Source organism: Lycium ferocissimum, chromosome 2, assembly GCF_029784015.1.
Source record: "Lycium ferocissimum isolate CSIRO_LF1 chromosome 2, AGI_CSIRO_Lferr_CH_V1, whole genome shotgun sequence".
NCBI classification, from domain to species: domain Eukaryota; kingdom Viridiplantae; phylum Streptophyta; class Magnoliopsida; order Solanales; family Solanaceae; genus Lycium; species Lycium ferocissimum.
This window is the reverse complement of record NC_081343.1, coordinates 65,708,245-65,725,387: the sequence shown is the minus strand read 5'-3', so window position 1 is coordinate 65,725,387 and position 17,143 is coordinate 65,708,245. Positions and strand designations below refer to the sequence as shown.

Genomic DNA, 17,143 nt, shown 5'->3' with positions numbered 1-17,143 from the left:
CTTTAAGTCACAAATGTAGTTTCACCGCATAGATAATAAAAATTGAAGTGAACAAAAGAATGATACGCTAATAAAGGTATGCAACTTCAATTCCACCAATATGCAAAGGCATAAAAGGAATGGCAAAGTAGGACCATTATTAAATTGAAAAACTCAATGCATTCACGCAATAGCAACAAAGTGGATGATAATACAATGTCAATTAGACCAACCGGCCACCGGCTTTGGACTGGCGGAGTTTTCTCTCGTCCGAAAGTATCTTTGCAAACCTGCAAAATTTTAAAACGAGACAATGGTCACTAATTAGTATATTTCATTAGCAGTTTATGTATATAAACAATAATACAACAATAAATGCGACAGACAAGTGTACCTCCGAAGAGCTTCCTTGTTGGTTCCTCCATTCTCAATTGGTTCATAAACTCCTTTGTCTAAGTTTATCTTGGAAGCTGGTTTTTCAAGCAGCTGTTCTCCTACCTTGACAAGGCCTTCTAAATTTTCCTTTGTGGATACGTCAGCTGAGGCCAAGTTCCCCGTTAAGGTGTCATCCTGGTATCAAGCAAATGTGAAATTATGGTAATCGATTCTAGATGGTGTAAATGGGAACTGTCATATCAAATAGCAAATTACGGCAAATGAGATTAGTAACTTAAAAAAGAAGGCAAGTAACCTATTACAAGTTACAACATGTTAAGTCACTTATAGGTTAAAAAAATATATTGTCAGTGTACATAACTGAGGCTCGGGTACCTGGATTCGGAGGTACTTATCATCCGATTGAAGAGCTTTGAAAACCACAAAGTTGTGATAATCAACCATATCAGCGCTTGCTTGATTAAAAGCATCTATGATTGGTGTAGAGTTATTATTAGTTAGCCAGCTAAGTAATCCCCATGTGGAAGCCATTTTGGCATTGTATTTTTCCTCGTTCTTTGCATTGCCTGTCCCCAGTGATATTACCAGAAAACGACCATAATCCATGGGTTTTATAGGGAATAAGTCTTCATGCTTCAACAATACTTGCTTAGTCACCTCACCAATTGCTATCAATGTCTAAAATTCATCACATACATAAACGAAATATTCAATTATTATCAAATCTTGTACTCTGAAGTAGTACTACTTATTAATTCTACTAATTCATAATATTATATATTTACCGGGTTATTAGCAGCGACGCCACCATCAATTAGGTTGAATTCCCGTTCATTATTTAGAGCATCCTTGTTCTTGAAACTGTGGGCAGGTAGAAAAGTTGGCGCTGCCGAGGTACCAATGCAAATGTCCGCCAGTTCTGCATCCAAATCAGGTTTCGATTTTGCCTACAAAATGGTTAAAATAGTTGAAGTATTTGACTCGTATATATTGACATGTTAAAATATTTTAACATGTTGTAGCAAGGTAACTGCCTTATTTTTCAAGCTATTAATTTCACTTATTTAATATTTACTTTTAGTTTATCTTTTAGATGATTAGTACTGTAGAGATTCTTTTAACAATACTATCAATACATTAAAGTGATCTAACAGAATTTTCCAATTAAGGGGTTAAAAAAGGAGGATTAAGTCGAAATATAAAATGCGCACCTCATATGAGCTGAAGATAACTGGCTGAAGTGTCTTGATGTCAAAAGCTGGAACAACGACGGCAGTTAAGGTATCATGCAACCTGGTACCTCCTAAGAGTCCCTTTATAAGTTTATGAAGATACTTCCCATCATATTTAGGTCCGTTCATCATTTTGGCTAGATTTACGACTCCAGCAAATGGCCCACTGCAAAAATTTATCCTAAAAAATAAAGAAATATATATACATCGAAGGGTGTGGTCTAATGGCCCTCAATAATCGGGTAAAAATCATTGGACAGCAGATTTCGAATTTCAGCAGATAAAAGAATGCTAGCCTAAGTCTTGATACATAGTCAAAGATAAATAATCAAGGTGAATACAAGTTATCTGTATAGCATCATTATCCCTAAAAAAAACAAGAATCATATTATGTATGTTTGGGTTAACGTATAGCTAGCATGAGTTACCCTTTTTGGGGAAAGATTTTGGGGGAGTGCTGAAGATAGAAAGGAGTAATATCTTTTGCAGCATATAAAGGGCGTTTATGTTCATTTGGTGCAGCTACCATGGCTGTTACAAGACCACCTGTGCTTGTTCCTGCTATCAAGTCAAAATAATCCGCGAGTCTTGCATCTTCACCGTCCAACTCCTGCAACAAAATGAACACAATTAGAGAAGGTTTAAGGTTTAAACTTAATTGTGAATTCAGATTGTGAATTCAGCTTCGAAGGCTTTTATCACTGAACTTACTTCATCCGCCTCTGAATATGTACAACTAATATCACTACTAAAAAATCACTATTTTCCCATTAATTTTCCACTGAAAAAATTTCAGTGGCTATTACCCACTGAATGTCGGTGGGAAAAACCTATAGTTGAGTTTTCACACGGAAAAATTAGGAAGTTTCCTAGCGTCTCAATGGGAATCTGTTTCCCACCATACGTCTTCCCAGTGAGATTATTCAGTGGGAAAATCATATTTTATAACACAAATTTCCCACTGAATGGCGGTGGGAAAAACTTCTTTTTCTAGTAGTGTATACGTGCATAGCCAACAAGAACTTATAATTCTAGTCTTGGTCAATATTATTATTAATTTTCCTAATTACCTGAAGTTGTGATTCAAGATATGCAAGAATAACCCCAGGAATGATTCCTCTGATTCCTCCTCCATCAATGGCGAGGATGGTTATCAGTGTCCCTGTGTTGGGAGGCGGCAATATTGCTACTTGAGATGATCCAGCTGCAGGTTCGTTTTCCATAGGATTCAAAAGATAATTAAGTAGCGTAAAAAAGGATTATAGAGGGAGTTTAATTGGTTCATCCTCATATGCTAATCATAATGCGAATAAATAGAAATATTGTGCAGGAGTTTCAAAGATGATAATCATTATCATCATAAATAAACAAAAATAATATTTAGAGGTATCTTTGTCAGTGAGCACATGGGATATATAAACTGCTCTTTAATTGAAGAGTTCATTAACAAAACTCAATTCCTTTGTCTAATAATTTAGACTTTGAAAGATATACTGTTAAAGAATGCATTTAGTTTAGCTTAATCGAGAAATTGAGTAATGGTAAAGCATTGCTATATTTTTAAGTTTCTTCAGCGTTCAAGTTGTACCAACATCTAATAATTCAAATTTATTTAATTAGATGTCCTGGAAGATTAGTTGTTGGACAAGCGTTGGTTTCTGTTAACAAATACACGATTAGACACGTTTACCTTTCTTCAAAGACAGCGCCATGATAATTTGGGTAGTTTTGCAGCTTAATTGCACATTAATTAGCACGATTTCATGTTGACTTCGCTAGTATTTTCCAGGGAAAAGGGTCAAAAATACCCTTCTACTTTGGGAAAAGGGCTAAAAATATCATTCATTACAAATTTGGGTCAAAAACACCCCTCTCATTATTAAAGTTTTCAAATATACCCCTGTCTTAACGGAAATCCTCAACATAACCCGATTTCATTTTTTAAACCCGCTCCATTTAAACCTGACCCAACTAAATAAAAAATCCATATGGGTTACCTGAACCTGTGCCTAGTGGCTTCAGATGTAGGACTCGGGAACAAGTTGGTCGCATATGAGTTTTTTATGTAGTTGGGTCGGGTTTAAATGGAGCGGGTTTAAATATGAAATCGGGTTATTTTGAGGGATTTGAGAATTTCCGTTAAGATAGGGGTATAGTTGAAAACTTTAATGACGGGAGGGGTATTTTTGATCCAAATTTGTTGCAGAGTATATTTTTAGCCCTTTTACCAAAATGGAAGGGCATTTTTGACCCTTTTCCCTATTTTCTATCTCACATTCTTGTTCTAACTCCAAAAATTAGGAAAACACAGCAGTAGTTACAAAGGAAAAGATTTCTTCCTTGGATAGTGTTTCCTGGGATATATCTGTTTTTACTATGTTCCTTTCTTTTCTTATTATATATAAACTATATATGTCGCTGGTGTTAATTCCTTGTTTTCCGTTTCCAAAGCATTTCGTCAGAGATGTTGTAGTTATCTTGTATTTTCAAATTTTAAGCTTGCTTTTAGTGCAAGTAGAATAGAATCACATGATACAGGATGAAGCTCAAGAATAATATACTCCTAGAATGACGGAGAAAAGTCAAACAAGAAAAACCTGGGCGGCAAAAAGAAAAAAAGTCAACACGCAATAAGTAGCCAAGAAACTCTCCAAAAATACTTATATGCAATTGGTTTGTTAGCGATATTCCATATCTTTCATGTTACATTGTTTATTCATTGTACCATAAATTCTTACCTGTGAGGCTTTATTATAGGCTGAAAGGGGAGGTGATAACTTATAAAAGAAAACAACAAAATAGGTGGAAAGCGACTCTATGTGTAACCAAAGACGGATCCACATGGAAGGGTGGGAGTGCACTACCAGAAGTCTTTCCTAAAAAAATTATGTATATATATATGTGTATATATCTCTATAAATTAGTATATATTTAATCGCGCATTCTAACAAACGAAAGTGTAGTTTTGGGGCACGTTAGAATCGTCGCTTCACTTACATGTCACCCTGGATAAAACCCGACTGTCACTTTTAATTATTTTTTTGAGCCTGTTTTTAGGAAAACAATTAACCCCTTGTTTGGATGGTGGTTTCCCGTGGTTCATTAATGTATGGTTTTCTATGACATCATGTTTGTTTTTGTTGTTCTTAAAATTACGTGGTATGATATTGTAAATTCATGGTAATCCCATGGTTAAATAACCATGAAAAACCTCAATTTTTGTAACCATGGATTTAGTGATTTTTCCGTGGTTACGTATTTCATTTACCCATTATACCCCACTTATTATTTAAAGTTCCTATTTTATCCTTTACCCTAGTTTTATTAATATATAAATTACTACGTTCAATTTTGCCTCCAACTCCTTTAACGTGAGCAGTGGTCTATTCCTCCATTGGTGAACTCCTTCTGTGGCGAAAATCAATAATGCTATTCTCATTATTGACACTTCTCATTTTAAGTTCTGTTGTCGAATATAAGGTTTAGGATTGAATGTAGGGATATATACAAGGCAATGCTCTAACAGATCATCACATCGATATGAATGGTAGAGTCAAATATGCTAATCATATGGGACTTATTTCAGATAAAACCTATTAGGTATTTAATATCTTATGCTCTGTACCTTCATGAAAGTAACCTACTAGATAATAACGGTCTAGGAATGAAAAATCAACAAAATGAAGCAGAGCTGAAAGTTCCCATCTATTTGTGGATGGAACTTAGTGCAGCAGCCAACTTAAGTAATCAAGATGATATAAAAACATCTTAATGATATAAATATTCTCAAGCAACTTTGTGTTTTGGTTTTTTTAAACTGAAAGAGTCAAACTAAAAAAGAAGAGATGAACACAGCTATTATTCTATCTTTTACTTGGGTTATCCTAGTATTTATTGATATTTTAAATAGTTATATTAGTTAAGGGTATTTTAGTAAACTTACATGTTATTATACAGTACCATACAGTCCAACCAAACAATAAAAATGTTAGTAAACCACAATAAACGATACAGTCTATCCAAACATAGTGTTCATTAATACAGTACAATACAATACAACACTATACTGTACCATACCATACCGTACATTAATGAACCACGGGAAACCACCATCCAAACAGAGGCTAAGGGTTAAATGAGCTCGCCTGGATGCGAACCTGCACTGTCACCACATGTTGCGCAACATTAGTCACTGAGCTATCTCTTTCATTTGCTTCACTGTGTTTAATTTTATTTATTACACATATTTGACCTATATACTTGTATTTTCGTCACTGCTACGCTATTAGTGACCGGTCCGACACGGTATTATCCCTCCATCGTCACTAAATTTTTTATTGGCGTTTATGTTAAGATAATGGTGCGCTCGCCGTCTTAAAATCCTAGATCCGCCTCTGTGTGTAACCCGAAGACTTTTTCCATGTCAAGTATAATAATGATTGATGAGAGGCTTTGTTATGTGACACTCTGTAAATACCCTTTCATAAATGAGCTTAAATTGTAACCTTCGTCATACTTACTTGTGGGTGGGGGGTGGGGGGGGGGGGGGGGAAGCATTCACAGGATGAAGAAGTTGAACCTGTTCGTGTTCCAACGAAATGCTCTTATGTTACAGGATCTTATGGATTACTTCAATTTACTGTGCGTTTGCTGATGCAGTGTTTTTTTGCAGGTAGTGTCTATACTAGTCAGCTTTGCTATCGAAGTCACAAATCGAGTTGGACGAGTAGGTAATAAAACTTGAAGTGAACAAAAGATGACACTTTAATTATGTATTTACAGGGATGCATTGCCATATTGCGACATTGACTGATGTAGAATGATACGCTAATTAAGCTATGCAACTTCAATTCCACCAATATACAAAGGCATAAAAGGAATGGCAGAGTAGGAACATTATCAAACTGATATACATAATGCATTCACGCTGTTGCAAAAAAGTGGATGACAATACAATGTCATTTAGACCAACCGGCTACCAGCAGTGGACTGGCGCAATTTCCTCTCATCCGAAAGTATCTTTGCAAACCTGCAAGATTTAAAAACGAGACAATGGTCACTAATTAGTATTTCATCACCAGCTTACATGTATGCATGTCAACAATTCAACTATAAATGTGATAGACAAGTATACCTCCTAAGTGCTTCCTTGTTGGTTCCTCCATTCTCAATTGGTTCATAAACTCCTTTGTCTAAATTTATCTTAGAAGCTGGTTTATCCAGAAGATGTTCTCCTACCTTGACGAGGCCTTCTAAGTTTTCCTTTGTGGCTACGTCAACTGAGGCCAAGTCCCCCGTCAAGGTGTCGTCCTGGTAGCACACATATTTGTATCAAAGTACATTCAAAATTATGGTAATCGAGTTTAACTAAAGTGTAAAATATATGTGGCGCTCTCATATGAAATATATAGCTAATGGCAACAAATTATAGCGGACATCATACATGATATACTCCCTCCTGTCGATATTATTTGTCTTTTACAATTTCTATTCCTCTCTTAAGGAAAGACATTTAATAGCTTTAATCATGAGAGTACTTATATCTAAATCATTATTTCTCTCTCCTTATATGTCTCACTCAATTAATAGTAATTCATTAATTGAAACCTCAAGAGAAGATCTAGAAAATACGGCGGTAACTATTTTGAAACAAATTCAGTTTGAAAAAACTATTAATTAATACTCCCTCTGTTCACTTTTATTTGTCCAGTATTTTAAAAATAGATTTTTACTTTTACTTGTCGGGTGAAAATGATTTTCGTCCCCCAACTTTGCTTTAAAAATCAAACTCCCCCCTCAACTTTGAACAATAGTCATTCTCCCCCCTTTATCCTAATTGGCTTTTTAAAATTCCTATTTTACCCTTATATTATTAACTTGTCTTTTTTCTTTTACCTTTTTAAAATCATGATTTTTTTTTATCTCTTTAATCTATGTAACAAATTTCCTATAAAATAAATAAATATTATTTTCGATACAGAAAAAGAAAAATGAGAAATACTAGTTGAGTATGTAAGTTAATGCCGTTCTATAATGAAACAAATGAGAAGAATAAGAATTTTATTAATAATACTCAAAACTCTGATATCTATTTATACAAGTAAACATAACATGCAATAATAATTTTATAAATATATTTCAATGAAGGTAATATAAAATAATTAATAAAAATAGAGGTATATTCTATAAAAATTCCTAAAAAATTATCTATTTATATTGTAAATGAATTTTAAATTTTAATTTAAAATATTCTATTAATGACAACCAAAACCAGGACTATATATATATATATATATATATATATATATATATATATATATATATATATATATATATATATAGAGAGAGAGAGAGAGAGAGAGAGAGAGAGAGAGAGAGAGAGAGCGCGCACACACACACATACAAATATATGTAAAAATAAAAGTTAATATGTATGTGTGTGTGCGCGCGTGTATAAATATACTTATGCCTGTAATATTAAAATATGAATCATAAAAGTAATATTTGATTTTGTGATAAATTCATAAATGGATTATTCTACTTATAATATGAATTTAGATAAAAGTGTATAAATATCTAGGTTAAAAAATAAATTTTCTATACTATAAAAAGGTATTACATAGATGGAGGATTGAAATGTCAAGGGTAAAATAGACATTGTCTAGGATAAAGGGGGAGAATGTCTATTGTTCATAGTTGAGGGGGCAGTTTAATGTTTAAAGCAAAGTTGGGAGGTGAAAATGCTTTTTGCCCTTTACTTGTCACTTTTAGCATATCAAGAAAAAATAATTTTTTTGTTTTGTTTTACCCATAGCATTAAATACTCACTTCAAATCATTTTTCAAATCCAATAAAAATATGCACCAATTAATATGAGAACATTGGTAAATTATGGACTTCATTTATTATTTCTTAAACGATGAAAAGTCCAAGATGGACAAGTAAAAGTGAACGGAGGGAGTATTTGGAAGTGAAGAATGAATGAAGATAGATAAGAGTACAATGCTGGTGATCAAAGTGAAACTGAAGCTCGGGTACCTGGATTCGGAGGTACTTATCATCCGAGTGAAGAGCTTTGAAAACCACAAAGTTGTGATAATTAACCATATCAGCGCTTGCCTGATTAAATGCATCTATGATCGGTGAGGAGTTGTTATTAGTTAGCCAGCTAAGTAATCCCCATTTGGAAACCATTTTGGCATTGTATTTTTCCTCGTTCTTTGCATTGCCTGTCCCCAATGATATTACCAGAATGCGACTATATTCCATGGGCTTGATAGGGAATAAGTCTTCGTGCTTCAGCAATACTTGCTTAGTCACCTCACCAATTGCGATCAATGTCTAGAATATTCATCACATACATAAACGAAATATTCAATTATTATCAATTTTCTACTCTGAAATACTGATTATTCCAAGAATTATTTTAATTAGTATGTCATGTTGTAATTTTTACCGGGTTATTAGCAGCGATACCACCATCAATTAGGTTGAATTCCCGTTCATTGTTTTGAGCATCCTTGTTCTTGAAACTATGTGCAGGTAGAAAAGTTGGCGCTGCCGACGTACTAATGCAAATGTCCGCCAGTTCCGCATCCAAATCAGGTTTAGATTCTGCCTATAAAATGGTTAAAATAGTTTAAAGTATTTTGACTTGTACACATTGACATGTTAAAGTATTTTCCGCAAGTTCACTGCCTTATTTTTCATGCAAGGTATAAAAGGGGTACCTCATATGAGCTGAAGATAACTGGCTGAAGTGTCTTGATGTCAAAAGTTGGAACCACGACGGCAGTTAAGGTATCATGCAACCTGGTACTTCCTAGGAGTCCCTTTATAAGTTTATGAAGATACTTCCCATCATATTTAGGTCCGTTCATCATTTTGGCCAGATTTACGAGCCCAGCGAATGGTCCACAGCAAAAATTAGTCCTACAAAAATCAAGAGATATACGTGCATTCAAGGGTGTGGTCTAACAGTTAACGAAGTGGGTGAAAATCGCAGGTGTACAGAATTCAAATCTCATCAGAGATAAAAAAATGCTAGGACGTGACTTTTCCCCATATGCCTAATTAAGTCTTGGTAGGCGTGTTTACTTCTGGTATCTGTACTAGTGGAAAGTAACAGGTATCCAGTGGAATAATTGATCAGGTGAATTGCCCATACAACACCATTATCCAAACAGAAAAGAAAAATTTTATCCTACAAAAATCAACATATATACATGCATCCCAGGGTGTAGTCTAATGATCATTAAAGTGGGTGAAAATATAGGAGCACAGCACTACTAGGTGACTTGTGCCCATATGCTTATGTCTTGTAGACATAGTTACGTCCGTTACTTGCAGTAGTGGAAAGTAGCAAACATCTGATGAAATAATCGAGGTGCACGCAGGTAGCCCGTACAACACCATTATGCACAAACAAAACAAAAAAAAATCAAGAATCATACTATATGATTGGGTTAACTTAAGTAACATGGTTTACCCGATCTGGGGAAAGATTTTGGGGGAGTGTTCAAGATAGAAAGGAGTAATATCTTTGGCAGCATAAAAAGGGCGTTTATCTTTGTTTGGTGCAGTTAACATGGCTGTGACAAGGCCACCCGTACTTGTTCCCGCTATCAAGTCAAAATAATCCGCGATTCTTGCATCTTTACCGTCTAATTCCTGCAAACAAAAGTACAAAACAAATACAATCAGAGACAAATCTAAGATTTAAACTTGATCATGAATTCAACTTTTTACGTTTTTATTACTGAACTCACTACATCCACCTCTGAATATATGCAATTAATGTAGATACATAGCCAATAAGTCTTCATAATTGTACTCTTTGAACATTTTATTTTACTCTAATTAATTTGGTTAATAATTACCTGAAGTTGTGATTCAAGATATGCAAGGATAACCCCAGGAATGATTCCTCTAATTCCTCCTCCATCAATGGTGAGAATGGTTATCAGCTTCCCTATATTGGGAGGCGGCATTTCTACTGGAGATGGTTCACCTGCAGCTTCGATTTCCATCGGAATATTGTAAAAATGGATATATAGAGCTGACTTAATTAGTTCATCTCATATGCTAATCATAATGATAATAAATAGAAATGTTGTGCAGGCGTTTCAACGATGATAATCATCATAAATAAAACAAAAAAGAATATTACGAAGTATCTTTTTCAATAAGCACTACAAATGGATATATAAACTGGTCTTTGAAGAGTTCATTAACAGTACTCACTTCCTCTGTCTGTCCAATAATTTAGACTTGAAAGATTGTTAAAGAATTTATTGATTTTAAGTTAATTAATAAATGGAGTAATAGTTAAGAACTATAATTTTAAGTTTCTATAGCGTCCTGTCCAAGCTGTACCAACACCTAATAATTCGAATTTATTTAATTACAAGTCCTGGAAGATTAATTGTTGGACATCCTGGTTTCAGTTAACAAATACACGATTTTACACTTTTAGCTTTTTTCAAACATAGAACCATGATTATTTGAGGCTAGTTTTTGCAACTTACATAAGGGGTTAGCATGATTTCATTTTGACTTTTCTCGTAATTTTCTATCTAACATCTTGGTCTCGCTCGAAATTAAGGGGAAAAAATAGTTATAATCTTCCTTGGATGATTTTTTCTGGGATTTTTGTAAAATTCCTTTCTTTTCTTATTATGAACTATGTCGCTGGTGTTAATTCCCTGTTTTTCGTTTCTAAAGCCTATCGTCAGAGTTGTAGTTCTATTATGTTTTCAAATTTTAATTTGCTTGTAGTTGTAGTGCAAGTAGAGTAGAATCAGGTGAAACACGATGAAGCTTAAAAATAAGGCAAAATAATACTCACACAAATGAGGAGAAAAAGTCAAACAAGAAAGCGTGGCGAAAAAAGAAAAAAGTCAATACAGAATGACTTGCAAGCGAAGGCGGAAAAACTTATATGCAAGGGTGTTTGCACCAAGAAGTTTGTGTCTTGTATATAAACTTTTTATCATTATTTATGGTTGAGAAGTGATACTTCATCTATTTCATTAAACTAACCTTATTAAACTCGGCACGAAGTTAAAATAAGATTGTCTTAAATTTATAATTTTAAATATGTCACAATGTACTTACTATAAAAAATTATTGAAATTTGTGTTATTAAGGATGTCATAATATTTCTGTGCGAGGAGAACTTGTCATTAAGGGTAAAATCGGAATCTTAAGCTGAATTATTTTCAAATTTAAAAATGTAATTTTTAAACAAATTAAAAAGATATATGATGTCCAATGTCCTCCAGCTATATGAAGGACATTCGAAGTCATAGTTGTGAATCACGATCGATCAGGAGATTCTTTTTTTGATCCAGCTACAAGGAACTGAAGTCAACTATTTACTCCTATTTTCTTAAGGTTTTTAGGGTACTACGATGTGTACACATGTCACTTCATATTTTTAAGCGATAAGGGTCAAAAACACATTTTAACTATCACATTTTTTTGAGTTTCATACCTAAACTATCATAAGGTTGAGAAAACTACTTAAACTATCACTATTTAGTTTGCAAAACACACGAACTAAATGTGTAACTCACTCTTCAAAAGCAGTGAAAAAGTTCGAAATTTTCTCAAAAAATTATCCACATAAAGCACAAGTAATGCTATGATGGCACCTTAGAAATTAAAAAATAATATTTTTTTTATAAAAAAACTTTATATATTTTTTTTAAAAACTGCATTATTTTTTTTAAAAAAATCAGCATTTTAAAAAAAATATATATATGAAAAAAAAATTGTAAAAAAATATCAAAAAAATTTGAAAATCAGAAAAAAAAAAGATTTAAAAAATGGAAAAGTTGATTTTTTTTTTTTAAATGTGAAAACTAAATAATCAGTTTTCTTATTTATTTATTTTAAATAACTTTTCCATTTTTTAAACTATTTTTTTATTTTCTATAATTTTTGATATTTTTTTACAAATATTATTTTTCAGTTTATTTTTTAAAACAAATAGCTTTTTTTAATTTCCATGTGGGTGCCATTGTGACATTATTTATCCACTTGGATAACACTTGGCAACATTTTTATATAAAAGGGAGAGTGTAGATCACATACGCCATTCCAAGAATAATTTGAGGTGTGTTTTCAAATGTAGATAGTGATAGTTTAGGTAGTTTTCTCAACCTTCTGATAGTTTAGGTATGAAACTAAAAAAAAAAAAGTGATAGTTGAGATGTGTTTTTGATCCTTATCTCTATTTTTAATATACAAACGTGTTGTACCTAGTTTTCAAGTTTCTTCAAGATATACTCTGCACGCTATTGCCAGTTTGCTTTTGAAGTATTTCTGATGTTCCTTGGCCTTTATTATTTCCCATTTTCTATTTCTTTATCATGCGTCAGAGTACTTTGAAAAAGAAAAGATAAACATACCACGGCATTAATTATTGGCTAAAAAAATAAAGGAATAGGAAAATAAACTAGAAGCAAATACTAATCAGTCTCTTACCATTTTGATTTGTAAGAAAAGGTCAACTCTTCACTTATTCTACCTCACAAAATCTTGAAGGCTTAATAGCTGGGACCTCCTAAACTTGATATTTTTTTTGTTTGGGGTACCAAATTAAGGATTTTTACTGAGCAAATTCGATAAATAAAAATGTAATGTCTGAAATTTGAATACTCAAGATGAATTTTGAACACTCTAAAGCACTGAATCAACTTCTACTCAAAATCTATATATGTACATAAAAATTTAAAAAGTATCTTATATACCATGTCAAGTGGGATATTTTTCAACCATAAATTGCTACATATCTAATACAATAGTTTATTTGTTTCAAACTATGTAACTTCTTAGTTCTTCTTAATACACCACACATATTTTACTTCAATTTTTTTTTTTTTTTTTATAAGAATACTTCAACTTTATATTTTTTTATTCATTCTTTAGGCGCAATGGTTATTTGTCCAACTATATATTCCTCCGTTTCAAAATATTTATCTTACTTTCCTTTTTAGTCTTCTTTAAAAAGAATGCCTCTTTCCTTTTTGTCAACTCTTTAATTTCGACTTCCCACATGACATGTTTAAGAGCACAAGATTAAAGGACAATTTGGTATATTCTACATATCTTTAGTTAGAAACCACATGATTCAAAAATCTTCTTTATTTTCTTAAACTCTGTGCCAGTCAAACCAGAAAGACTTGACTGGAATTCTATCATTTTAGCCACACACAAAATTTTACCATAATAATGAGTTTCAAGTGTAATTTTTTTTATCTTCTTATTTAGAGACAAAAGCAAAATAAAAATATTTAGCCAAAATAATAAACTTTTCAACTGCTTATTTCTTTTTAGATGGAATGACGATTTCAACGATGCAATTCTTCTTTTTACGAGATAAATTTGTGAAAAAAAAAAAAAAAGGGAACTCAGGTGACCCTCCATCATATTTATCCATACAAAACAAAAATAGCCTAAATAATGAAGTTTGAACCGCATTTTACAAATTTCGCTCGCTAAAATGATCCAAAATATCTATAAATTTAAAAAGGTAAGAATATATTTTTTAATATTTTTTAAAAATATTAATATTAATATTAAAAAATACCATGTGAGGAGAAATATTCATGTGGCAGCAAGTATAGCACACCTCTGTGAGCTAAAGTCATTCATGGGGCGAAAGCCGGGGGGGGTTGTAATAAACCAATAATAAGGGGCGCCCAAACGAGGCCTCATTGCTAAAGTCATTCATGGGGATCTCAATCATTAAATTTGTTTTTTTAATTCAATCATAATGGGAAAATGGTCAAATTTACCCTCCAAGTATGGTTTATAATTTAAATTTTCCCTCCGTCAAAGTTTGGAATCAAATTCAGATGGATCATTATGCCCTTTTTAACAAAAGGTGACTTGAACTAAAAAATTAGCTCGAGGCTCCACGTAGACTCCAAACCCAATTATTTTAAGGCCTCGTTTACCTATCATATAAAATAATACAAACCTAATCCTTTTATTTTAAAAGGAAAAGTCTAGATGGACTCTAACTCTGTGCGATTTTCCAGCGTCGGGTCCACCCCCGTGTGAAATGTTCATATCCGAACTCCCGAACATAAGATAAAATGTGTTTGAACCCCTTTTTTGAAGCTCACTTGCTGTGACATGGAAAAATAGGGAAACATGGAGCCATGTCATGTTTCGTGCTTTTTTTTTTTTTTAAAATAACCATGTCAACAAAAACAATTAATTTTAAAACTCTATTTTTAAAATCTATTTAAATAATTTTTGAAAAACCCAACCCGTCCTCTCCGATAGCATTCACCTTAAGTTTGGGATCTTTTTTTAAATTTTTAATCATTAAAAATTAATTTTAACAAAAACTCTATTTTAAAATCTATTTAAATAATTAAAAAAATTAAAAAACCCAACTCATCTCTCTTTGGAAGTCGCTTTCTTTTTTTTAAATTTTTAATCATTAAAAATTAATTTTAACAAAAACTCTATTTTAAAATCTATTTAAATAATTAAAAAAATTGAAAAAAAACCCAACCCATCCTCTAGGCCTACAGCCCACTTTAGTCCAAGCCACACTCCCATCCCGCCACCGCCAAATTCAACAATCTATTTAAATAGTGTTTTTGTTAAAATTAATTTTTAATGATTAAAAATTTAGCGAGGGCAAATTATAAAATAATACAAAGGTGGCCGGTGAAGTGGGCTAATCATAATGGGTTGGGTTTTTCAATTTTTTTTTAATTATTTAAATAGATTTTAAAAAGAGTTTTTGTTAAAATTAATTTTTAATGATTAAAGATTCAAAAAAGAGGCCGCGCCCTTTGTGCGGCAATTTCACGAAAAGCAATCGACAAAGTTTATCTTATGTTCGGGGGTTCAGATGGTCAACGTTTCTGTTGGGGGTCTAGATGGAAAATCAGAACAAGTGTGGGTCCATCTATGACTTTAGCCTTTTAGAAAAGAGAAAAGAGAGGGAACAAAAGCTCTACTGCTCTACAGGTGCATTTCTTCAAGGTTGGGTCCACAACATGTGTGTCAATTCCCTCAGACACGTCATACCCAACATCACCATTGAAATGGACCTCGTTGTTTTCAGCAATAACCTCATAGTCCTTGTAAAGCTCTACTGTTGTAGGACTGTAGTTGGTAGCCCATTTGTGTATCTCACTTTCATTGGCTACTAACATGTCCATTACCTACACAATATTAAAGTGGTAGTTTTATGTGTCAAAACTAAATAGACAAGCTAAAATGGACAAGTGTTACCTTTAGCCTGATATCTTCAAGCATTCTGATAATTGGCTTGTGTCTTGCCTCCAAAATCCAGCTATCAAATGACAGCAGTAGAGCTTTTCGTTCCTCTCTCTTTTCTCTATTCTAAAATAAAAGGATCAGTTTTGTATTATTTTATGTGATGGGTAAACGGGTCGTGGGTCATGGATTAAAATAATTGGGTTTGGGAGTCTACGTGGAGCCTACATGGCTAATTTTTTTAGTCCAAGTCACACTTCCATCCAAAAAAGGACAAATATAACAAGTATCCTAACGAAGAGGGTAAATTTGATCCCAAACTTTGACGGAGGGCAAATTTAAACTATAAACCATACTTGGAGGGTAAATTTGACCCTTTTCCCAATCATAATCATTTAGATTCTGTCCATTAAGTGTATTTGTTTTGTCTCTTTTAAAAGCTCTTAATGGGTCTGAATAGGTCTGAAGGAATCAAATCTGTAACAAAGTCTTAACACAATTGAGGCTTTGGTCTTCTCCCTTTGTGCAAAAAACAATTTCACTCTTCCCTCTCCAACTATCAATCGACAAACCAATTTCTTTTCCTCTTAAACCGGTAAGGTTCTAAAATCTTTACCCACTTGATGATCTATTATTATTAAGCACTAGAAGAACATGAATATTTCTATAAAAGAAGGTTTAATTTATTTATACTATGTACTGGTAAATCTACATTAAATTAAAATGGGATTGAAAAAAACTGAGGCATGTAATATCTCGAGAATACATATAAATCTTATATGAATAGTAATATTTATAGTTCATCCATTTAAGGCTTGGTATTCGTGTAAGCTTCTTATTAATATGTATGTCCACAATTATCAAAAGGTGTTTTATAGGGATGATTGCATATGCAGTTTAAAAAGGATTATGAATGCATATGCAATTCCATTATAAAAACGATGATGAATGCAAATGCAGTTTCATTTTTTTTTTTTAAAGGTGAAAGCATATGCAAGCAATTTCAAAACTAGTTATCAGCATTTATAATTTCATTTACCTTGTTAGAATATTTTTTTATATTGATTTCAGATCGTTCAAAATATTTGTCAAAGATAAAATATACATTTATATCTTTGAAATATTATTTTCTATTAAAAAATAATTTTATTTTGTCGTAATGAGATTTTTATAATATTTTATTGATATAATGTTTAATACCTAATTTTATTTGAATATTATACTGAATATGTTTAAAATGATAAATTATCTACATTCAGATATTGAAAACAAACAGTCTTAATCAT

General features: G+C 32.5%; 2 protein-coding genes across 3 annotated transcripts; both read right to left on the bottom strand.

Annotated features, from left to right (window-relative positions):
* Positions 1-90: 90 nt before the first annotated feature.
* Positions 91-3,139, bottom strand: LOC132046876 (patatin-like protein 3). 2 transcript variants are annotated; one of them, XM_059437681.1, is made up of 7 exons: positions 2,678-3,108; positions 2,036-2,217; positions 1,587-1,773; positions 1,161-1,322; positions 751-1,053; positions 374-549; positions 91-269 (listed from the first exon to the last, which is right to left on the bottom strand). In XM_059437681.1, exons 1-7 carry the CDS (start codon positions 2,828-2,830, stop codon positions 203-205), a joined length of 1,230 nt encoding a protein of 409 aa, XP_059293664.1. In that variant the 5' UTR covers positions 2,831-3,108; the 3' UTR covers positions 91-202. The 2 variants fall into 2 exon arrangements, with proteins under 2 accessions (XP_059293664.1, XP_059293665.1); XM_059437682.1 differs by lacking the exon at positions 751-1,053 and having other exon boundaries at positions 2,678-3,139.
* A 3,212-nt stretch (positions 3,140-6,351) lies between these two features.
* On the bottom strand, positions 6,352-10,846 carry LOC132046875 (patatin-like protein 2). The gene is made up of 7 exons (XM_059437680.1): positions 10,487-10,846; positions 10,096-10,277; positions 9,338-9,539; positions 9,064-9,225; positions 8,646-8,948; positions 6,742-6,917; positions 6,352-6,636 (listed from the first exon to the last, which is right to left on the bottom strand). Exons 1-7 carry the CDS (start codon positions 10,634-10,636, stop codon positions 6,570-6,572), a joined length of 1,242 nt encoding a protein of 413 aa, XP_059293663.1. The 5' UTR covers positions 10,637-10,846; the 3' UTR covers positions 6,352-6,569.
* Positions 10,847-17,143: the final 6,297 nt, after the last annotated feature.

Excerpts from the sequence above, each read along its gene's own strand:
- LOC132046876 (XM_059437681.1), bottom strand. The coding sequence starts at position 2,830 with ATGGAAAACGAACCTGCAGCTGGATCATCTCAAGTAGCAATATTGCCG. Across the intron at positions 1,774-2,035 it reads AAAATCTTTCCCCAAAAAGG|TGGGCCATTTGCTGGAGTCG; the intron begins GTAACTCATGCT and ends AAATTTTTGCAG. Across the intron at positions 1,054-1,160 it reads GCGTCGCTGCTAATAACCCG|ACATTGATAGCAATTGGTGA; the intron begins GTAAATATATAA and ends GATGAATTTTAG.
- LOC132046875 (XM_059437680.1), bottom strand. The coding sequence starts at position 10,636 with ATGGAAATCGAAGCTGCAGGTGAACCATCTCCAGTAGAAATGCCGCCT. Across the intron at positions 9,540-10,095 it reads AAAATCTTTCCCCAGATCGG|GACTAATTTTTGCTGTGGAC; the intron begins GTAAACCATGTT and ends TGATTTTTGTAG. Across the intron at positions 9,226-9,337 it reads TTATCTTCAGCTCATATGAG|GCAGAATCTAAACCTGATTT; the intron begins GTACCCCTTTTA and ends ACCATTTTATAG.